The sequence below is a fragment of the Amblyraja radiata genome, chromosome 3 (assembly GCF_010909765.2).
Source record: "Amblyraja radiata isolate CabotCenter1 chromosome 3, sAmbRad1.1.pri, whole genome shotgun sequence".
NCBI lineage: Eukaryota > Metazoa > Chordata > Chondrichthyes > Rajiformes > Rajidae > Amblyraja > Amblyraja radiata.
Window position 1 is genome coordinate 19778347 of NC_045958.1, and position 19186 is coordinate 19797532.

The window sequence follows — 19186 nt, forward strand, 5'->3', positions numbered from 1 at the left end:
AGAAAACCTTTCTGGATAGAAGGTTAGCATGCAACAAAGGCTTTTCAAAGTACATTGGTACACGTGGCAATAAACTCAACTAATGTATCAGAAAAAGAGTTAATGGACAGTGCCAATGTTCATTTGCAACAAGGACCGTTTGAAACAACCTTCAAAAAGGTAGACACGGCTGGGACCCACGGAAATGCTCATGGCTACACCTTTAACTTGAAGAAAGTGAGTGGAGTCAAAAGAGAAATTTAGTGTGAAGACATGTTCCACCTCACATAGGAGATTGTTGATACAGGGGAACTGATTGGGTCTCAGTTCAAGGAAGAACTGAAGAGCCCTGAAACCATCATGGTTGTGGATGGAGGTGTAAAGGGGCGATGTCCATGGTACAGATGAGGAGATGGGGCGTAGCAATTGAGTTATTGACGTTTGAAAGATGTGCAAGGTGTCTCTGAGGTAGGCGGGAAATATTCGGTGATGATTCAGTGGGGCAGGAGCAGGCAAAATCAATGAGTCTGCCAGGGCAGTCCTGTATATGGATTTTGGGAAAGAGATAGTGTGAAGGGTAGATTGGCAGAGGTGATGAGATCAGTAACAGTCTGGGATAATGTGGCTTCATGATCATGGTCAAGGGGTAGGGAATGAGGAGCTGTATGAGAGTTGGTGCCTCGCCTCATCACAGTAGAAGTTAGCCTGAAAACTACAACAACAACTCCCTTGTCAGCAGGTTTGATACCAATATTGGGATTATTACTGTGTGAGGAGAGGGCTGTGCATTCAGAGGGGGTGAGATTGGAGTGAGTGAGACACATGGAGAAGTCAAGATGCTTGATGTCATGCGGGCAATTGTAAATAAAAGGGTCCAGCGAGAGTCGGCCAGCAGGGGGAGTCCATGAGGAAGAGGAATGTTAGACACAGGGTCGTCACCGGGAGGCGAGGACTCCTTGAAAATGAAAAAGGTTTGAAGGAGGAGGCAGCGGAAGAAGAGAGCAACTTTATGATGAGCTCCGAACTCATTGAGGTGTTGCACTACAGGTGCTTAGGTAAGGCCTCTGCTGAGGACAGACCACTGTATTGTGAATGGGGGGGATGTTAAAAACCTAAAAGGGGTTAGGGCTGGGGTCAGATCCAGACTCTGAGGGGGGCAGGATGGGGCGGAGTGCCTGGAAGAGATATTGTCGAGGCGGGATAGGGGTTCAGAGATGAGGGGGTTGTGCAGGATGGTGTAGGAGTGGGAGTAGTAGAAGTGGCATTGTTAGCATGGGGAGAAGGGCAGCAGGATCCAACAGTGTTGGTATTAAAGTCCCTGATTTTTAGGCAATTGGAGGAGCAGTAGGACCCAGGTGAATCTCTCAAGGGGGAGCAATTGGAGCAGGCAGTATCAAGCCAGGGGAAGAGGTGAAGTATGATGCAGTCAATGTCTCCGGTCCACAGCTGTCTGAGCAGGTTGGGACCTTCAAAGTAATTGACCCAGCCTGAGAGCGCCCATGGATGTGGTGAGGGCCAATGGTGGTGCCTGGACAGGAAAGGTGTGGAGGAATACCGGCCTAATGCTGGTAAATAGTGGCAGCATAAACAGGCATCATGGTTGGCATAGATGAGGTGGACCAAAAGGGTCTGTTCTGTGATGTATTATTTTGTGATTCTATGATTAACAATTTTTAAGGACTAGGAGAATAGGGAAAGAACAAAAATGGTGTGTTAACGATGGTGAATAATTATTGAATAAAATTTATGTTTGGATAAAGCAAGGTGTGAATGAAAGCTATAAGGGTTTTACCTCATTCCAGGTAATTACCACCTTCTATGTGGAAAAACACACCCCTCCTTTAAGTTTTTCCCTGCTCACCTTAAACCTGCGCCCGTACTTCTAGATCATTCTGCCCTGAGGAAAAACAAACTCCAATGAAAGTTAATGGTCAATTTTAAATGGTCAAACCAGGAACCCACCGAGAGAAATATTTGATTTGATTTGATTTGATTTGATTTAATTTATTGTCATTGTCTTCAATGAAGAGACAACAAAATTATTTTCCCCCTTACAGTCATACAAAAAAAATTAAATTAAATAAACACAAAACACAGAACACAGTAATCCACAACACAAACATCCCCACAGCGGCACCAAAGTTCCCCACTGTGAGGGGAGGAGCCAAAGTCCAGTCAACCTCCTCGCCGATGTTCCCCAATGTTCACCCGTGGTCGGGGCCTCCTGAGCACCCAGTAGTCGCCGCTACGGGCGGCCCGATGTTCAGGCCCTCTCACCGGGGACCTCTCATCGGCCACCTTCCACCGGAGTCCGCGGCTCCCGATGTCCACAAGTGGCGCTGGGCGGAAATTTGCGCTGGCGACCCCCGGCAAAGGATCCCAGAACTCCGCGATGTTAAAGTCAGCGCCGCCCGCGCTGGGAGCTCTGCACCCACAGCTCCGCGATGTTGGAGCAGCGGCCCAACACTCCGGAGCTCCAAGCGACGATCCCAGGAAGGGCCTCACCCGCTCCGCGATGTTTCCAGCGCCTCGCCGCCGCTGCTGAAGCTCTGGTCCGGTCCGACAGGAAAGGCTGCGCCAATCCAGCTGGTAGGCCGCGAGGAGGGGGGCGAGGACGCGACTCGGATAATAGCCGCATCCTCGCCAGGAAGCAACTGAAGGACGGTTTCCCCCTTACCCTACCCCCCACATAAAATACCTCTAAATAAACACTCTAAACATAACAAAATTTTAAAAAAGGCAGCCAGACCGTGGGCGGAGACAGCTAGCAACAGCGCCACCGGATGTCCAGAAAAAAAAATAGCTCCTACTGCTGAGGAAAGTCAAACCAACATTCCCTCCACCCATCCCAGAAACTCTAGACCACTCTTGTAACTCTTGCTTCTTTCCCCAATTATTCTCCCTTCAATCATCCAGATGCTCATCCCATGTTGCAGTAAGTTCCAGGTTCATACCTTTGAGCTGGTTGAGTTAGCTTAAAAATGGGGTTAAGGTTGGAACTATAGACAATAGACAGGAGTAGGCCATTCGGCCCTTTGAGCCAGCACCGCCATTCAATGTGTTCATGGCTGATCATCCTCAATCAGTACCCCGTTCCTGCCTTCTCCCCATATCACCTGATTCCGATATCTTTAAGAGCCCTATCTATCTCTCTCTTGAAAGTATCCAGAGAACCGGCCTCCACCGCCCTGAGAATTCCACAGACTCTCTGTGAGAAAAAGTGTTTCCTCGTCTCGGTTCTAAATGGCTTACCCCTTATTCTTAAACTGTGGCCCCTGGTTCTGGACTCCCTTACAGTATAGTGAAGGTTAACATTGGATATGGAAGTGTCATATTTTTGCTTTTTAGAACAAATACTTAATCATTGTAGGGATTGCAGCAGTAATGATAATTAGTTCTGCTTCACAGTATGAAGTGCAGACTTGTTATCTATATATTTGTAAAACTCTCATCTTGTTTCTATCTATCTATCTATCTATCTATCTATCTATCTATCTATCTATCTATCTATCTATCCGTATGTGCTTGCGGAACAACGCCAAAACGGTATACGATAGCGCTAACATTTTTGCTGACAGCTATGACATCACAATGGGATTGTAGCCCTGCTAGCAGGACTCGGTGTACTTGGATAGCAACAATGTTGCGAGCAGGGCTACAATCCTATTGTGACGTCATAGCTGTAAGCACAGGGAAGAAATGTTTCTTAAATTGGGGTTTTGTAAATCTAAAAATGTCATTAGCATGAAATATAACATCAATCTGAACGAAATTTGACACAAAACAACCACAGGACAATTGTGATTAAGGTGGTGTATCTGCAGTTCTTTCTAAAACATTAGGTCATAAGTGATATGAATAGAATTAGGCCATTCACCCCATACTCCGCCATTCAACCATGGCTGTTCTATCTTTCCCTCCTAACCCCATTCTTTTGCCTTCTCCTTGTAACGCAGGACAACCGCGAAGATTTACAAGGATGATGCCAGGACTCGAGGGTCTGAGCTACAGGAAAAGGTTAACAACATCTTTCCCATAACATGGTGTCACCTTGTCAACAATACCTGCACCAAGGAATGAATTGATCACAATTAAAAAAACAAAATTTAAATCTAGAAGCATACTGTGATAACCTACTAAAGAATGTCTCATGACTAAATGTAATCAACAGATGGATTATAACTAAAATTAATCACATTGATTATCATTGTTCCAGATTAGTAACATAACATTTTATTGTTAGGGTTTAAGAATATATTCTTTCAAAAGAATACAGGAGTTTTCAGAGCATGTGAGTACTAATGTTAATTGGATTTCCAAACGTTCCAGTTGCTTCTTTGTTTTAATGAATTCTATCAGAATGTCAGAAAAAAATGGAGGGCGAGAATAAGCATTTCATTTCATGACACTGTTCCCTCGTCTAACAAAGTGATGATAGCAAGGACACACATTGATGCCTTGAGATTTTCCATCAAACAAGAATTTGCAGTTGATGTTAGTTTCAAGTGTCTATTCCCTCTACATAAAGTTGATGGTTTTCTTGTAATTGTAGCTGCCTGTTCCTTTCTCCTTCTTCCAATTTATTACAGAGGTATTTTCTCCACTGTTGGACATAGAAGGGAAATGCAGAAAAATGTAAAACATTCAATATAATGAAAGGAAAAATAGACATATTAATGTTTGCAGATGACACAAAGTGGGTGCTTTGTAGATAGTGAAGATGGTTGTGAAAAATTGCAGGAGGATCTTGATCGATTGGCCAGGTGGGCTGAGGAATGGTTGATGGAATTTAATACAGAGAAATGTGAGGCGTTGCATTTTTTGGACGTCTAACATGGGCAGAATTACACAGTGAATGGTAGGGCTCTGGGAGTGTTACAGAGCAGAGGGATCTAGGAGTGCAAATATATAGTTCCTTGAAAGTGGTATCACAGGTGGATAGGGTGGTCAAAAAGGCTTTCATCTTGGCCTTCATTAGTCAGTATTGAGTTAGAGGTTGGGAGATCATGTTGTAGTTACATAAGACAATGATGAGGCCACATTTTGAGTATTGTGTTCAGTTTTGGACACCATGTTATAGGAAAGATGTTGTCAAGCAGGAAAAGATGAAGAGAAGATTTACAAAGATGATGCCAGGACTCGAGGGTCTGAGCTGTAGGAAAAGGCTGAGCAAGCTAGGACACTATAGCTTGTTGTGCAGGAGGATAAGAGGTGATCTTAGGAAGGTGTACAAAATTATGAGAGGAATAGATCGGGTAAATGCATAGAGGCTCTTTCTCAGTTGTGGAATAGAGTACCAGAGGACATAAGTATAAGGTGAGGGGGTAAAGATTTAATGGCACGTGAGGGGTAACTTTTTTACACCAAGGGTGGTAGGTATATGCCGGAGGAGGTAGTTGAGGCAGGTACTATCATAACGTTTAAAAACCATTTAGACAGGTACACGGTTTAGAGGGATATGGGCCAAATGCCCTTCACATTGTGTTTTTGATTTTTGTTTTTGGACTGAATTCTGTTTTTAATTTGTGCTTCTGTGATGTCTTTATTATTTATTTTATTCTGATTATATGTTTATATTTCCTGTTAACCTATGTAAGGTGTCCTTGAGATGTCTGAAAGGTGCCCAATAAATAAAATTTATTATTATTATTATTAAATGCAGGCAGATGGGACTAGTGTAGATGGGAAATGTTGGTCGGTGTGGGCAAGTTGGGCTGAAGGGCCTGTTTCCACATTGCACATTCCCCAACAATTTTTGCCAAATCCAAATATTTGATAGAGGCCTCAGGTAGAAACTTTCAAAAAGGGATGAAAAGACACAAAATACAATTTAATGGACAAAAATAATAATGACATTGGGAATGTGTAAGTTTCTGATTTATTTAAATCTGCAGTGAGAAAATACAAACATTTTGGGTGACTTGTAGGAATCCGGTGTCAAATGGTACAATCTGTATTATTGTTTCACACAGCAAAATGCTTGAGAAATGTGGGCACAGGAATAGGAAAACAAAAATATAATATACCAACCCCCTTGTCAACCCCTTACTGCAGTGCTTGGCCTTCCAACATCCTCCTTGCTAGAGTGGAGTTAATCACAGCAAAAATACTGTCCCTCAACACAATTTACATGCTGTTTTTCTCATCAACAATATTAATTTGTTCAATAGCTTAAGCTCCTGAATGAAAAATGGCCCTAGCACTGTCAATCACTCGTAATGTTGCAAATTGCCCTGTTCAAAAAAAGTGGAACAAATGTAAATGTCTAATTACTGCCTGGCCAGTCTGCTTTCACTCATTTGCAAAGTGATGGAAAAAGGTGTTGCTAGTTCTATCCAGCAACATTTATTCATTAGTAAGCTGCTGCACAAAGCTATCAAATAAAATTCGAGCATATGATATTGGGAGGTGATATACAGGATTAATGATTGGTTTCAATGTCTTGGATGGTGGGGACAAAGTTGATATATTCAGGGTTGATACAAAGCTGGGTGCCCGTGGGGGAGGATGTGAGGAGGATGTGGAAACCTGGAGGGATATATCTTGAGACAGTCTGAACTGCGGAATATCTCCAGCATTTGCTGGTTTTATTTCAAATTTCTCGAAACTATGGTTTTTATGCATTTCAAAGAGATATACCCAGGCTATGCAAATAGGTGACAACTTAATAGATGGAATACAAAATAGAAAACAGTAAAGTAATCCACCTTGGCAGAAAAAAAACCCCAGAAAAGCAGGGTATTATTAATGGTGAGCAGAATTATAGCCACCTTAAAGGGTTAAAGATGCTTAAACTTGGTTTGTGACAATTTAGTGGGTAAAACAGGATACACCTTTTTGTGAAACTAGGATATCTCTTCTCAGGAAGATCAAGGATATCTCTTCTCAGGAAGATTGAAATCCCAAGATTAAATGTAATGATCTTCGATTGATAAGAGAGTAAATGGATGGAAGGACAATGCCTGTAGCTGGAATACAGATCAGTAATTAATAAATGGCAAAATGGCAACTTCTGTGCCTATGTGTGCAGACCTGGGACATATAATGACTCTAGATTTTCTTGTTAGAATTCAGTCTTGAATATTTCACATGAGTAGAGGATTTTAGCTTCTCAATAATATCAATATTGCATTTGGTTCCATTTTAAATCGCACCGCATTTGTTCTATGATGTTCTACAATATTTCATCAATCATACTTAGATTCTTTAGAAATTACATGTCCAACAAAACAAGGTCATGCATGGGTTGCAGCTGCCAATTTAGCAGACCTCTGTATATTTGACTCCAGTGTGGGACTGAATATGCTGTGGTCAGTAGAACGCTGGTAATACACATGCACTGATAGGACAACTGGTAAAGCTGCTGTCTCACAGTGCCAGAGACCCGGGTTCAAAAGTGACTTTGGGTGCTGTCAGTGTGGAGTTGCACAAGTTCTCCTTGTGACAGGCTTTCTCCCACGTCCAGACGTGCGGGTTTGTAAGTTAATTGGTTTCTGGGAAATGCCCCTAATGTGTAGGGAGTGGATGAGAAAGTGGGATAACATAGACCTAGTGTGAACTGATTGATGGTCAATGTGTTGCTGAAGGGGCCTATTTCCATGCTATCTCTAAAAAAATACATGGAAAGAGGCTCAAAGGTGAATCTATTTTCTCTATCCCACCCCCCATCCCCCTCAACTTCATGGCCTTCTTAGAAACAAATATGTTATTTTAAACAACACTTCTTGCTGTCAGATTTTAGCAGTGCAACTCTAACACATTTCACCTCAACAAGAAGCAGATTTACCTGATCTTCCACAATCCTTCGCAGATCAAAGTCTGTGCGAGTATTGAAATCGGGTAATGAATGTTTACCAGCTTGTGCCAACATTATTTCTTGGCTGCAATAAAACATGACATTTAGAGTTAAATTAACAACTCACATATAAAAAAACACAAAAGTTCTGCAAAGTAATTAGCACCACAAAAAAAAAATAACTTTGCTTAAACTGTGACATTTCGATTAGAGGTGAACTCATTTGTTAAAATAGACATAAATTTAAAACAAACTTCTCCGTATATTTGAATTGATTTTATTGTAGAAGTAACTATAAAACCATATTGATTCGTGCTTCACACTTCTTGTTTGGTTATCATTTCATGTGATCCTAAATGCAAAATGAGATTCACATGAAAAGACATAATTGCATCAATGTTATTTTCATCCACGATGGCCAAAGTCAAAATTAGAATGTCAGAATAAAAATATTGAGCGAAACGGTCATCTGGTCTATGCTTGGTCTCGATGATGTAATGGATGCCACATTGGGAGCACCAAATGCAGTAGATGTGGTTATAGGAGGTGAGTGTGAAACTCTGTCTTACCTGGAAGGGCTGCTGGAGTCCCTGGAAGGATGTGAGGGAGAAGGTGTACTGGCAGATGTTACTTCTCCTGCAGTTGCTGGGCAAAGTACCTGAGGAGGGGGGCATTATCGGTGAGGATGATTTGGCGAACTAAGGAGTGGTGGAGGGAGTAGTCTCTACAGAAATTGGTTGGGATCGGAAGATGTGACTCATGGCGAGATCACGTTGGAAGTGACGGAAATGTCGGAACATGATGTGTTGAATGCAGAGTCTGGTGGGGAGAAAGGTAAGGACCAGGGGAACTCTATCCTTGTTCTGTTTGGGGAGAGCGGGAGCAAGTCCAAAACTGCCGCACACCGAGGAAACATGGGGATGGGTTTTTTCTTTAATAGCTACTTATACACCGACCATTTAATGGGAGAATCAGGAAGTGCCCTTTCATAAATGTTAAAAATAACTATAGAATATTTTCAGATATCAGAATAAACGGAATTTCTATTTAATCAACATATGCACATTAGTGACTGCTTTAAACAGTTCTCTTCTGCAGTGCCATGAAGCTGAGGTGACTAATGAGACATATAGTAGCAATGTTACAAAATTTTGAGATTTTAAAAATCAAGTCTGTAATTTATCCCATCAGATAAAGCATAAAAATAAGTTTAATTTGACATCTAATTCACTTTCATATCTCAAGTATTTAAAAAGTTATGGCCATTTTCATACTCGGAAATGAGCATCTTGTTCCCTATTGATTTTCTATGGACATAACAAAAAAGTTGTGATCGTGAACAGTCAAAAGCCCATAACTTTCTTAAAAATTAAGAGAACTGAATGAAATTTTCAGTTATCATAGATTGAAGCATTCTGAAACAAATATAAAATCATCTTACTTGGATGACCTGAAATTAAAGCATATAATTAGTTAGTTACCTAATTGTAGCTAATTTCAGACTTCAATTACTAGATCTCAACATCTATCCATTTCTTAATAAATGATTAACATTTTTAAATAGCCTAAATGTCCAAATAATATTCACAAATAATTCACAATAAAACATGATTTTAAAATCTCATTTACATTAATTTATAGGCCAAATGGAAGGAATTCAGTGTTCAATTGCTGTAAATAAATGCCCATTTAAATCAGCTTTCTAGCGGGATCCTGTGGAACGCGCTGGTTTAGAACGTTCACATTGCGGTAGATTTGTGCCTCAAATGCCGAGAAAAATACTGCGCGATATAATGGGCCCAAATTGAGCTACTCGCAATATTAAATTTTGTATAAAAGGATCTTTAGAAGCCCTTTTGAATGTAAAAATATACAACCTAACTTCTGCTATTTTCTTTATGAGACCCTGCGGTTGCTGACGCTCGCGGGTTTAAAGATTGCTTTTTAAACTACTATAACTATTATTCAAGGCCTTTAAACCTAATAATAGCTTTTGCGACGGGGTTTCCAGCGATTTTTCGTTAATAATTAACTAGGCTGAACATTTTCGATTGGAACAGCTTAGAGAAAATCGCGTTTTAAACCCGCCCCCCTCTAAACGGCGCCAAAATCGCGCACACCCGCAGCGACAGATATTCAGCGACGCTTCAGGTAGGCTTTGCAACATACCTACATATAGGACATGATACCAAGGTAATCTAATCTCCTCTGCCTCACATGGTCAATATTTCTCCATTCCTTACATATACACATGCTTATCTAAAATCTTCTTTAATGCCACTATTATATCTGCATCCACCACCACCCTGGCAACATATTCTAGGCACCCACCATTGTCTGTGTGAATAAAAACCTACTCCACGTATCTTGTTTAAACTTTGCCTCTGTCATCTTAAAGCTATACCCTCTAATCCTTCACAATTCCACCCTGGGGAAAATGTTCTGATTGAGGCTTTTGTCATCTTGACTATTGTACATCTGGTAGGATCACTCCTGGCTCAATCTCCAAAGACCCTCAAAAGTAATTAGACAGACGATTTGAGACACTATAAATGTGGATAAGGATTGCAACAAATTGGAGATATTCCATGATCTTGAACTGTCCTTGGGCTCTAGATCGCCTGTTTTTTCCAGCTTAAATCGCTATTGATTTCCCTGAGTAAAAACAATCTCATCGACATAATAGTCATGACATAAAGATTGTGTCAATGTATTAGCTAACCACTTTAGTATTCTACAACACCAAACTATCTGCTGAAGGAACTCAGTGGGTTGAGCAGCATCTGTAGGAAAAGGAATTGGGGCATCACAGTGGCGCACGGGTAGAGTTGCTGCCTTACAGCACCAGAGACCCGGATTTGATCCTGACCTCAGATGCTGACAGTACGGAGTTTGTACGTTCTCCCTGTCACCGCATGGGTTTTGTCTGGGTATTCTGATTTCCTCCCACACTCCACTGACATACAGGTTTGTAAGTGAATTGGCTTCGGTAAAATTGTCCCTAATGTGTAGGATAGTGTTAGTGCATGGGGTGATAGTTGGTCAGTGTGCGCTGAAGGACCTGTTTCCGTGTTATATCTCTAAACTCTAAATAATTGTTGATATTTTGTTGTAATTTCATGATAACTTTGGAAGGATTCCTAACAGTTTTACTTCTTTTCTGAATCTTAATCCATCCAATAATTTTTTCATTGGTTTCCATCCGTAATAATTTCCAAATCATGTCCTTGGTGATGCTGATTGCAGGTACAATCCTTAATGATTCATTCTCAAGATTTAATGTTTGACTGGGCAACTCAATAACTTGCAATTGGTCACCTCCTGAATCTAGCGTTATTCTCAAAAATTGCTCTCTTTTGTCTTCCTTTGTAAATTCCTGCCAACAACTCTTGTGATGTATATGACATTTATATTTGGAACATAGAACAGTACAGCACAGGAGCAAACCCTTCGTCCAAATATGATGCCAAGTTAAGCTAATCTCCTCTGCTGCACATGATCTGTATCCCTTCATTCACTGAATATCAATGTGCCTTTCTAAAAGCCTCTTAAATGGCATATTAAGCATTTATGAGCATTTTCCACCCTGATTCCATTGTGTCTTCTTCTGTCTCTCATCACATAATGGCGATAGTAAATGTTGAGATGTATAGAAACATAGAAATTAGGTGCAGGAGTAGGCCATTCGGCCTTTCGAGCCTGCACCGCCATTCAATATGATCATGGCTGATCATCCAACTCAGTATCCTGTACCTGCCTTCTCTCCATACCTCCTGATCCCTTTAGCCACAAGGGCCACATCTAACTCCCTCTTAAATATAGCCAATGAACTGGCCTCAACTACCTTCTGTGGCAGAGAATTCCAGAGATATGTTTAAGGCATGTTAAGTTCAAGGAAGTTTTAAAGAAAGAAACTTGTGTCAGTCTTTGCCCATCCAATACTTTCAGTTCCTAATTGTGACAACTACTGATGTAAAATAATGGAGCTTTATTTTTATTATCAGATTTTTAAATCATTGTATAAAATTTGTACTTACCTGAGGGGAAGACGTACAATTCTTTTGTTGACATTCTCTTTTCTCTTAAGTGGAGGTCTGGAACGAGTGGGTCTTTGTGGCAACAATCGAGGCAAAGGAATGTAAGGAACCACTGGAGGCAGGCAAAGCTGAGACAAAACACTTGCAATTCGCCAACCCAGAGTGCAAAATGATACCGATTGCTTGAGAGATGAAGTCTTAGGGTTTGCATTAATGAAAGGATTTATTGGACCATTTAATTCTGCCTGGGAAAATAAGGATGCCAATACGAATTAAGTGAAACATGGATAAGCATCATCTGTGTACAAATAGTACCAAATAAGGTCTCAAAAATAAAGATACGGCAATTCTAATTATTTATGACCTTGGTTTCTGCAGCTCTCCCACATCCATTGGGACAGTCAAACGGGAAGGCCCTTTAATACTGAATCGAAAGTGTGTACACTTTAAAAAAAAATCTTATTCAGTAGTTATTTATAATTGAGACTCATTGACTGCATAGAATATTGTTCAAGGCATGTAGTCAAAAGTCACTCTCATAACTTTTTCAACCTGTTTGAATTTGCTGGTTCATTCCAGGATCATAACACAAGTGGGTGAGTCAGTCGGGTACAGGCTGGTGTTCAGAAACGCTCTTAGAAAGGGAATCAGTGTATAGACTTGTAATTGAAGGCATATTCAAAACACCTTACATTCTTTACATATCTATATTACTAAAAGTCTGTTCTTGACCGGTTTTGGCCATCTGTGCTGCAATTTCCGAGAGAACGCCGCCACCTACGGCCGTCATTTTTGGCCACCTCGCTCAGAACCCCCCTCCGCCACATGTGTGCCGAGGATTTTTCCCGTCGATTAAAAATGACAGAGATATTAATGTTTTTACAAAATTCCCCGTTCTCTCTGCTGCCCCCGCTGGCGGCAGGGGGGAGGGACTATAAAACCAGGAAGTGTTGTGCCACACAGTCTCTTCAAGATGGAGGAAGGCAGAGGGTCACGTTTCTCTGAGCTGTGAATAACACTGAACACATGTCAACGCAAATGTAAGTGCCCTTAGTGGTTCTAAAATGCTTGCAGAATGTGTTTATTGGTTCTAAACCTTGCAAAAAGGTGTCTATTGGTTCTAAAGCTTGCAAAAAAGTGTCTATTGGTTCTAAAGCTTGCAAAAAAAATGTCTATTGGTTCTAAAGATTGCAAAAAAATGTCTATTGGTTCTAAAGCTTGCAAAAAAATGTCTATTGGTTCTAAAGCTGGCAAAAAAAAGTATCTATTGGTTCTAAAGCTTGCAAAAATATGTCTCTATTGGTTCTAATGCTTGCAAAAAAATGTCTATTGGTTCTAAAACTTGCAAAAAGATGTCTATTGGTTCTAAAGCTTGCAAAAAAAAGTCTATTGGTTCTAAAGCTTGCAAAAAAAAGTCTATTGGTTCTAAAGCTTGCAAAAAAAAGTCTATTGGTTCTAAAGCTTGCAAAAAAAAGTCTATTGGTTCTAAAGCTTGCAAAAAAAAGTATATTGCTTCTAAAGCTTGCAAAAAAAGTCTATTGGTTCTAAAGCTTGCAAAAAAAAGTATATTGGTTCTAAAGCTTGCAAAAAAAAGTCTATTGGTTCTAAAGCTTGCAAAAAAAGTCTATTGGTTCTAAAGCTTGCAAAAAGTGTCTCTATTGGTTCTAAAGCTTGCAAAAAGTGTCTCTATTGCTTCTAAAGCTTGCAAAAAGTGTCTCTATTGCTTCTAAAGCTTGCAAAAAATGTCTATTGCTTCTAAAGCTTGCAAAAAAATGTCTATTGCTTCTAAAGCTTGCAATAAAATGTCTATTGCTTCTAAAGCTTGCAAAGAAATGTCTATTGGTTCTAAAGCTTGCAAAGAAATGTCCATTGGTTCTAAAGCTTGCAAAGAAATGTCTATTGGTTCTAAAGCTTGCAAAAAAATGTCTATTGGTTCTAAAGCTTGCAAAAAAATGTCTATTGGTTCTAAAGCTTGCACAAAAATGACTATTGGTTCTAAAGCTTGCAAAAAAATGTCTATTGGTTCTAAAGCTTGCAAAAAAATGTGTATTGGTTCTCAAGCTTGCAAAAAAATGTGTATTGGTTCTAAAGCTTGCAAAAAATGTGTATTGGTTCTAAAGCTTGCAAAAAATGTCTATTGGTTCTAAAGCTTGCAAAAAGTGTCTCTATTGGTTCTAAAGCTTGCAAAAAAAATGTCTATTGGTTCGAAAATGGTTCATACTAGTGCTCCAGAAAGCGCGGCCCCCCCCCCCCCCCCCGGTTGGCTTGGCTTGGGTGTGTCTTGAAATTGAAAGGCACTACTTACTGCAAATGGTGGCATGAGTTGAAAGGCACTACTTACTGCAAATGGTGGCTTGGGAACTTTGGCTTGAAGTTGAAAGGCACTATTACTGCAAATGGTGGCTTGGTTGCTTTGGCTTGAAGTTGAAAGGCACTACTTACTGCAAATGGTGGCTTGGTTGCTTTGGCTTGAAGTTGAAAGGCACTACTTACTGCAAATGGTGACTTGGGTGTGGCTTGAAGTTGAAATACACCACTTACTGCAAATGGTGGCATGAAATTGAAAGGCACTACTTACTGCAAATGGTGGATTGGTTGCTTTGGTTTGAAGTTGAAAGGCACTACTTACTGCAAATGGTGGCTTGGGAGCTTTGGCTTGAAGTTGAAAGGCACTATTACTGCAAATGGTGGCTTGGGAGCTTTGACGAAGTTGAAAGGCACTACTTACTGCAAATGGTGGCTTGAATTTGAAAGGCACTACTTACTGCAAATGGTGGCATGAAGTTGAAAGGCACTACTTACTGCAAATGGTGGCTTGGGTGCAATGGCTTGAAGTTGAAAGGCACTACTTCCTGCAAATGATGGCTTGGGTGTGGCTTGAAGTTGAAAGACACCACTTACTGCAAATGGTGGCATGAAGTTGAAAGGCACTACTTACTGCAAATGATGGCTTGGGTGTGGCTTGAAGTTGAAAGGCACTACTTACTGCAAATGATGGCTTGGGTGTGGCTTGAAGTTGAAAGACACTACTTACTGCAAATGATGGCTTGGGTGTGGCTTGAAGTTGAAAGGCACTACTTACTGCAAATGATGGCTTGGGTGTGGCTTGAAGTTGAAAGGCACTACTTACTGCAAATGATGGCTTGGGTGTGGCTTGAAGTTGAAAGGCACTACTTACTGCAAATTGTAGCTTGGGTGCTTTGGCATTAAGTTTAAAGGCACTGCAAATGGTGGCATGAGGTTGAAAGGCACTACTTACTGCAAGTGGTGACGGGAGCTTTGGATTGAAGTTGAAAGGCACTACTTACTGCAAATGGTGGCTTGGGTGCTTTGGCTTGAAGTTGAAAGGCACTACTTACTGCAAATGGTGGCATGAGGTTGACAGCACTACTTACTGCAAATGGTGGCTTGGGTGCTTTGGCTTGAAGTTGAAAGGCACTACTTACTGCAAATGGTGGCATGAGGTTGACAGGCACTACTTACTGCAAATGGTGGCTTGGGTGCATTGGCTTGAAGTTGAAAGGCACTATTTACTGCTAATGGTAGCATGAAGTTGAAAGGCACTATTACTGCAAATGGTGGCTTGGGAGCTTTGACTTGAAGTTGAAAGGTACCTCTTACTGCTAATGGTGGCTTGGGTGTGGCTTGGGTGTGGTTTGAAGTTGAAAGCCACTACTTACTGCAAATGGTGGCTTGGATGCAATGGCTTGAAGTTAAAAGGCATTACTTGCTGCAAATGGTGGCTTGGGTGCATTGGCTTGAAGTTGAAAGGCACCACTTACTGCAAATGGTGGCATGAAGTTGAAATGCACTACTTACTGCAAATGATGGCTTGTGTGCTTTGGCTTGAAGTTAAAAGGCACTACTGTAAATGCACTTACTTCCTGTTTGCACTGTATATTGATTTTAGATAAAACACTACCACTTACGGCTGTGATTTTTGGCCATCTTACTCAGTCCCCCTCCGCTGAGCAGGTGCAGAGAATTCTTCCCATCAATGAAAAATAAAAGTGTTTAGTTTAAAAAAAAATGTTGAGAATCTCTCTCCTGTCAATCACTCCATGAAAGCCACACCTTTTCCGGTTGGGGGGGGGGGGGAGGGGTTATAAAACCCGGAAATGTGGGTGTGGCTCAGTCTCTGCAAGATGGAGGAGGGAGAGGTCACGACTCGGTCTTTAGTGGCTTTGCACCCTACTTCAAATGGTATGAAACTGCACTTGAATTTGGTGGCCTTGCACCCTGCTAGAAGTGGTAAGAAACTGCACTTGAATTTGGCGGCCTTATACCCTGCTTGAAATAGAATTTCAAGGATTAGCCGTGAGTCAACTACCAGCCGTGAGTGAGTGAGTTGCCAGCACAACAGGCTTGATTGACTGAGACGCCAGCCCAAGAATCCATTTGGCGCACAATTTGCATACTAGTCCTCTGGAAACCAGTCCCTTCAGCCCACAACACCCATACTAGCGCTCCAGAAAGCCCCCCCCCCAACTGGCCACCAATATTAGAATTGGTGGAGAGGTGGAATATTGCGTTGGATGACCAGCCCTCCTGTGTGATGCTGGGACCCAACGGGTCCCACTTAGTCTAGTATATTATATATATATTATATATATATAATGCTGGACTTTTTTGTTGCTTATTATGGTGATTACAGATTACTATATATAACTGTTGTGCTGCTCAAATTAAGAATTTCATTGTTCCATTTCAGAACAAATGACAATAAAGCACTCTTGACTTTTGACCTGAAATTACCTCAGCTACTTTAATGGCTGCAAGCACTCGAGTGTCTTGCTCCACGGTTTGATGTTTCTGTAGAGCTTTCCAAGCAGCATTCCTTATGCCTTCTCGATTTCTGTCACCATAAAGAAGATGACAGATTTTTCCCAAACTGTATGATGCTCCATAGCGAACCCACCAGCTGTGATCTGCAAGATAAATTATTTATTCCCTTTGCTTCCAATGATGTTTGTGATGTGCAAGGTGATTGCAGGATACAAGAAAAATAAATCTGCATCTTAATGATAAAACCTGGCATTTTGATAGAGCATTTAAATGTACAGGATTTGTGTCCAAATCACTAAAAGTGTCAAATCCAAAGTATAACTAGTAAAAAGGATGCATTATTTACGTGCATAAAATGCTAATAAATGATAACATGTTAGAAGGAAATTAAATGCTTTGAGATGCCATTAAATCACACAGTAAGAACAGAAATCCATCTTTGCTAACATAAATGTGAATATATCAGGGCATGGAAGTGACAATTTAAGTGAAATCGTAAAACTGAAACCACTAAACCGCTTTGGAATGCAAACAATCATAATTTGAATAGATGCCATAATCGATTTAGTTTATTTTTCATGGGCTAATGCTGAATGGGTTAATGTAGAATTTAATATATATCAGGCAAAGAGACAGACAGTGCAAGGGTGTAGCCCCACAAAACTGATCAGTTGTTTTCTGCCACAGGTCTTTCACAGTATAACTAACCCCATGATGATGGAGATGAACACAACAGATTTTATAGACTGACGTGACCAGCATGAATAGATGAATTTGAAAGTAATCATTGATATTATTGACGTTTCAGAAATGAGAAATGTAATATTCCTGGGGAGTTGAGAGGCTGGGGGAAAGCGTACAAAGAGCTGAAATCAAATTGTCAAGACGGGGACATCGGCAAGATACTGTTAAAATGTCATTATAATTTTTTTAAATCAATTTCTACTGGAGAGCTGATCAAGTTAAGGGTCTGACTGATGGCTGGGACATTATCCAAATGTCAAATGTCAAATAATCAGGGAATGCTTCAGATTGATGATCTTTCATCAAGATGGAGTGGCCTTGATTTAAATATGGAGACACAAGTCGATCCAGAGGAGACAGGAAACAGTTTAAGGACTCAGTGAGTTGGTGACTTGGAGAACCTAACTAACACCCCCAAACCTCATGACAGTGTTATGTGATCTACAGCAGACCTCCTGACCCAGTATTCAGCACCATAAGAATGGAGCTTACACCTTCCTTACATTTAAGTTCAATCTGAAGATTTAAGATATGGCTGCTTAGAAACTAGATAAAAGCATTTAAAACCTCATTGTGTGTAATGTTAGCATCAGTTTGGGAATACTGCAACAAAGGGTAAGCATTTAACGTATTTCCTCCCTCAAAAAAGCTATGATAGAAACAACCTTTAGAGCTTGGAATGCATGTTATTGTCATGCTATTCTCTGGGAAATTATCAAATATTTAAAATCCATATGGCAGTCTCTGATGCATAAAAGGCAGCTATGGAAGTGAGGGATTGTGTGAGTGAGAGAGAGAGAGAGAGACATAATCTGTCTGTCTTGCAGGGACGCAGGCATCACCATATGGTTGTCTGTCCTGATGGAGGTATGTATGTCAAGGGCACCACATACCACAAGATGCAGGATGATCAAAGAAGCACAGTCTGCAACATGGTGCAATGAAGCTGAGAAAATAAAATTCTATAATGATTGATGGACAAAATAATCATGAATTTTAAAATGTAGGTTTAAACTCTCCAGACCAACATTCTGTGGTGCAGCATGTTTTCAATCTGAGGTGGAGATCTATACTAATTAACTAATTTTAACTTAGATCTATGCAAGAATTAAAATTAACTAAGATCTGTACTAATCTGTGGCTAATTAGCCTACTAGTGCAACTTTTGCAATCTCAGTCAACAATGTTTCTGATTTACAGAAACTTGTGTTACATACAGTTTCTCAGACCCATTGTGTGGCCTGGGAAGTGTCTATATTAAAAAGACAGTTCTGCTCAGTTAAAGATTATCTGGGACATTTTCTATGATCCGACACCAGTGATGCCTCAAGGGTGCCAGGCTAGAATGTTTCAATCTGTATGAGCTTTTAAATATCTTGCACATAGCAAAATGAAGCTGACAGATATTGTGTGCTATTCAAAATAGAGACACTTTCTCTCAGGTCTCTGCAGGTATTGTCACATGACAGTCATTTTCTCAATTTGGGTGGTTTAGTTAGGGCACGAAGTGTGAAATGTGAAGTGTCCAACATGTAATGTTTCCACATTTGATGTGGAAAAGATCAGATGCTCCACCATATCTCAGCTGCAGATGCCTAGTCATGATTTCACCCGATCAATTTCTGCATGCTTAGTATCCAAAAAAGGGGACTCATTGTTTTGAATTCTTGATGTCAATTAAGGTCCTGTCCCACTTGGCCATCATTTACGCGACAGTCTGGTAGTGACTGACGCGCGACGGTCGCGCGCGTCATCATGCGCCCGCACAGCCGTCTGGAGCGCGTGACGTCATTTGAAGATAGACACAAAATGCAGGAGTAACTCAGCGGGACCGGCAGCATCTCTG

At 40.8% G+C, this 19186-nt stretch overlaps 1 protein-coding gene across 1 annotated transcript in view; it reads right to left on the bottom strand.

The window, feature by feature from the left end:
- Positions 1–4166: 4166 nt before the first annotated feature.
- Positions 4167–19186, bottom strand: part of tmem232 (transmembrane protein 232) — a 52135-nt gene continuing 37115 nt past the window's right edge. The window contains exons 11-14 of the mRNA XM_033017412.1: positions 16567–16739; positions 11812–12056; positions 7766–7859; positions 4167–4582 (exon numbers count right to left, since the gene is read on the bottom strand). Of these exons, the coding sequence (XP_032873303.1) occupies positions 4481–4582; positions 7766–7859; positions 11812–12056; positions 16567–16739 (614 nt within the window). The 3' untranslated portion in view covers positions 4167–4480. The remainder of the gene's footprint in view (positions 4583–7765; positions 7860–11811; positions 12057–16566; positions 16740–19186) is intronic.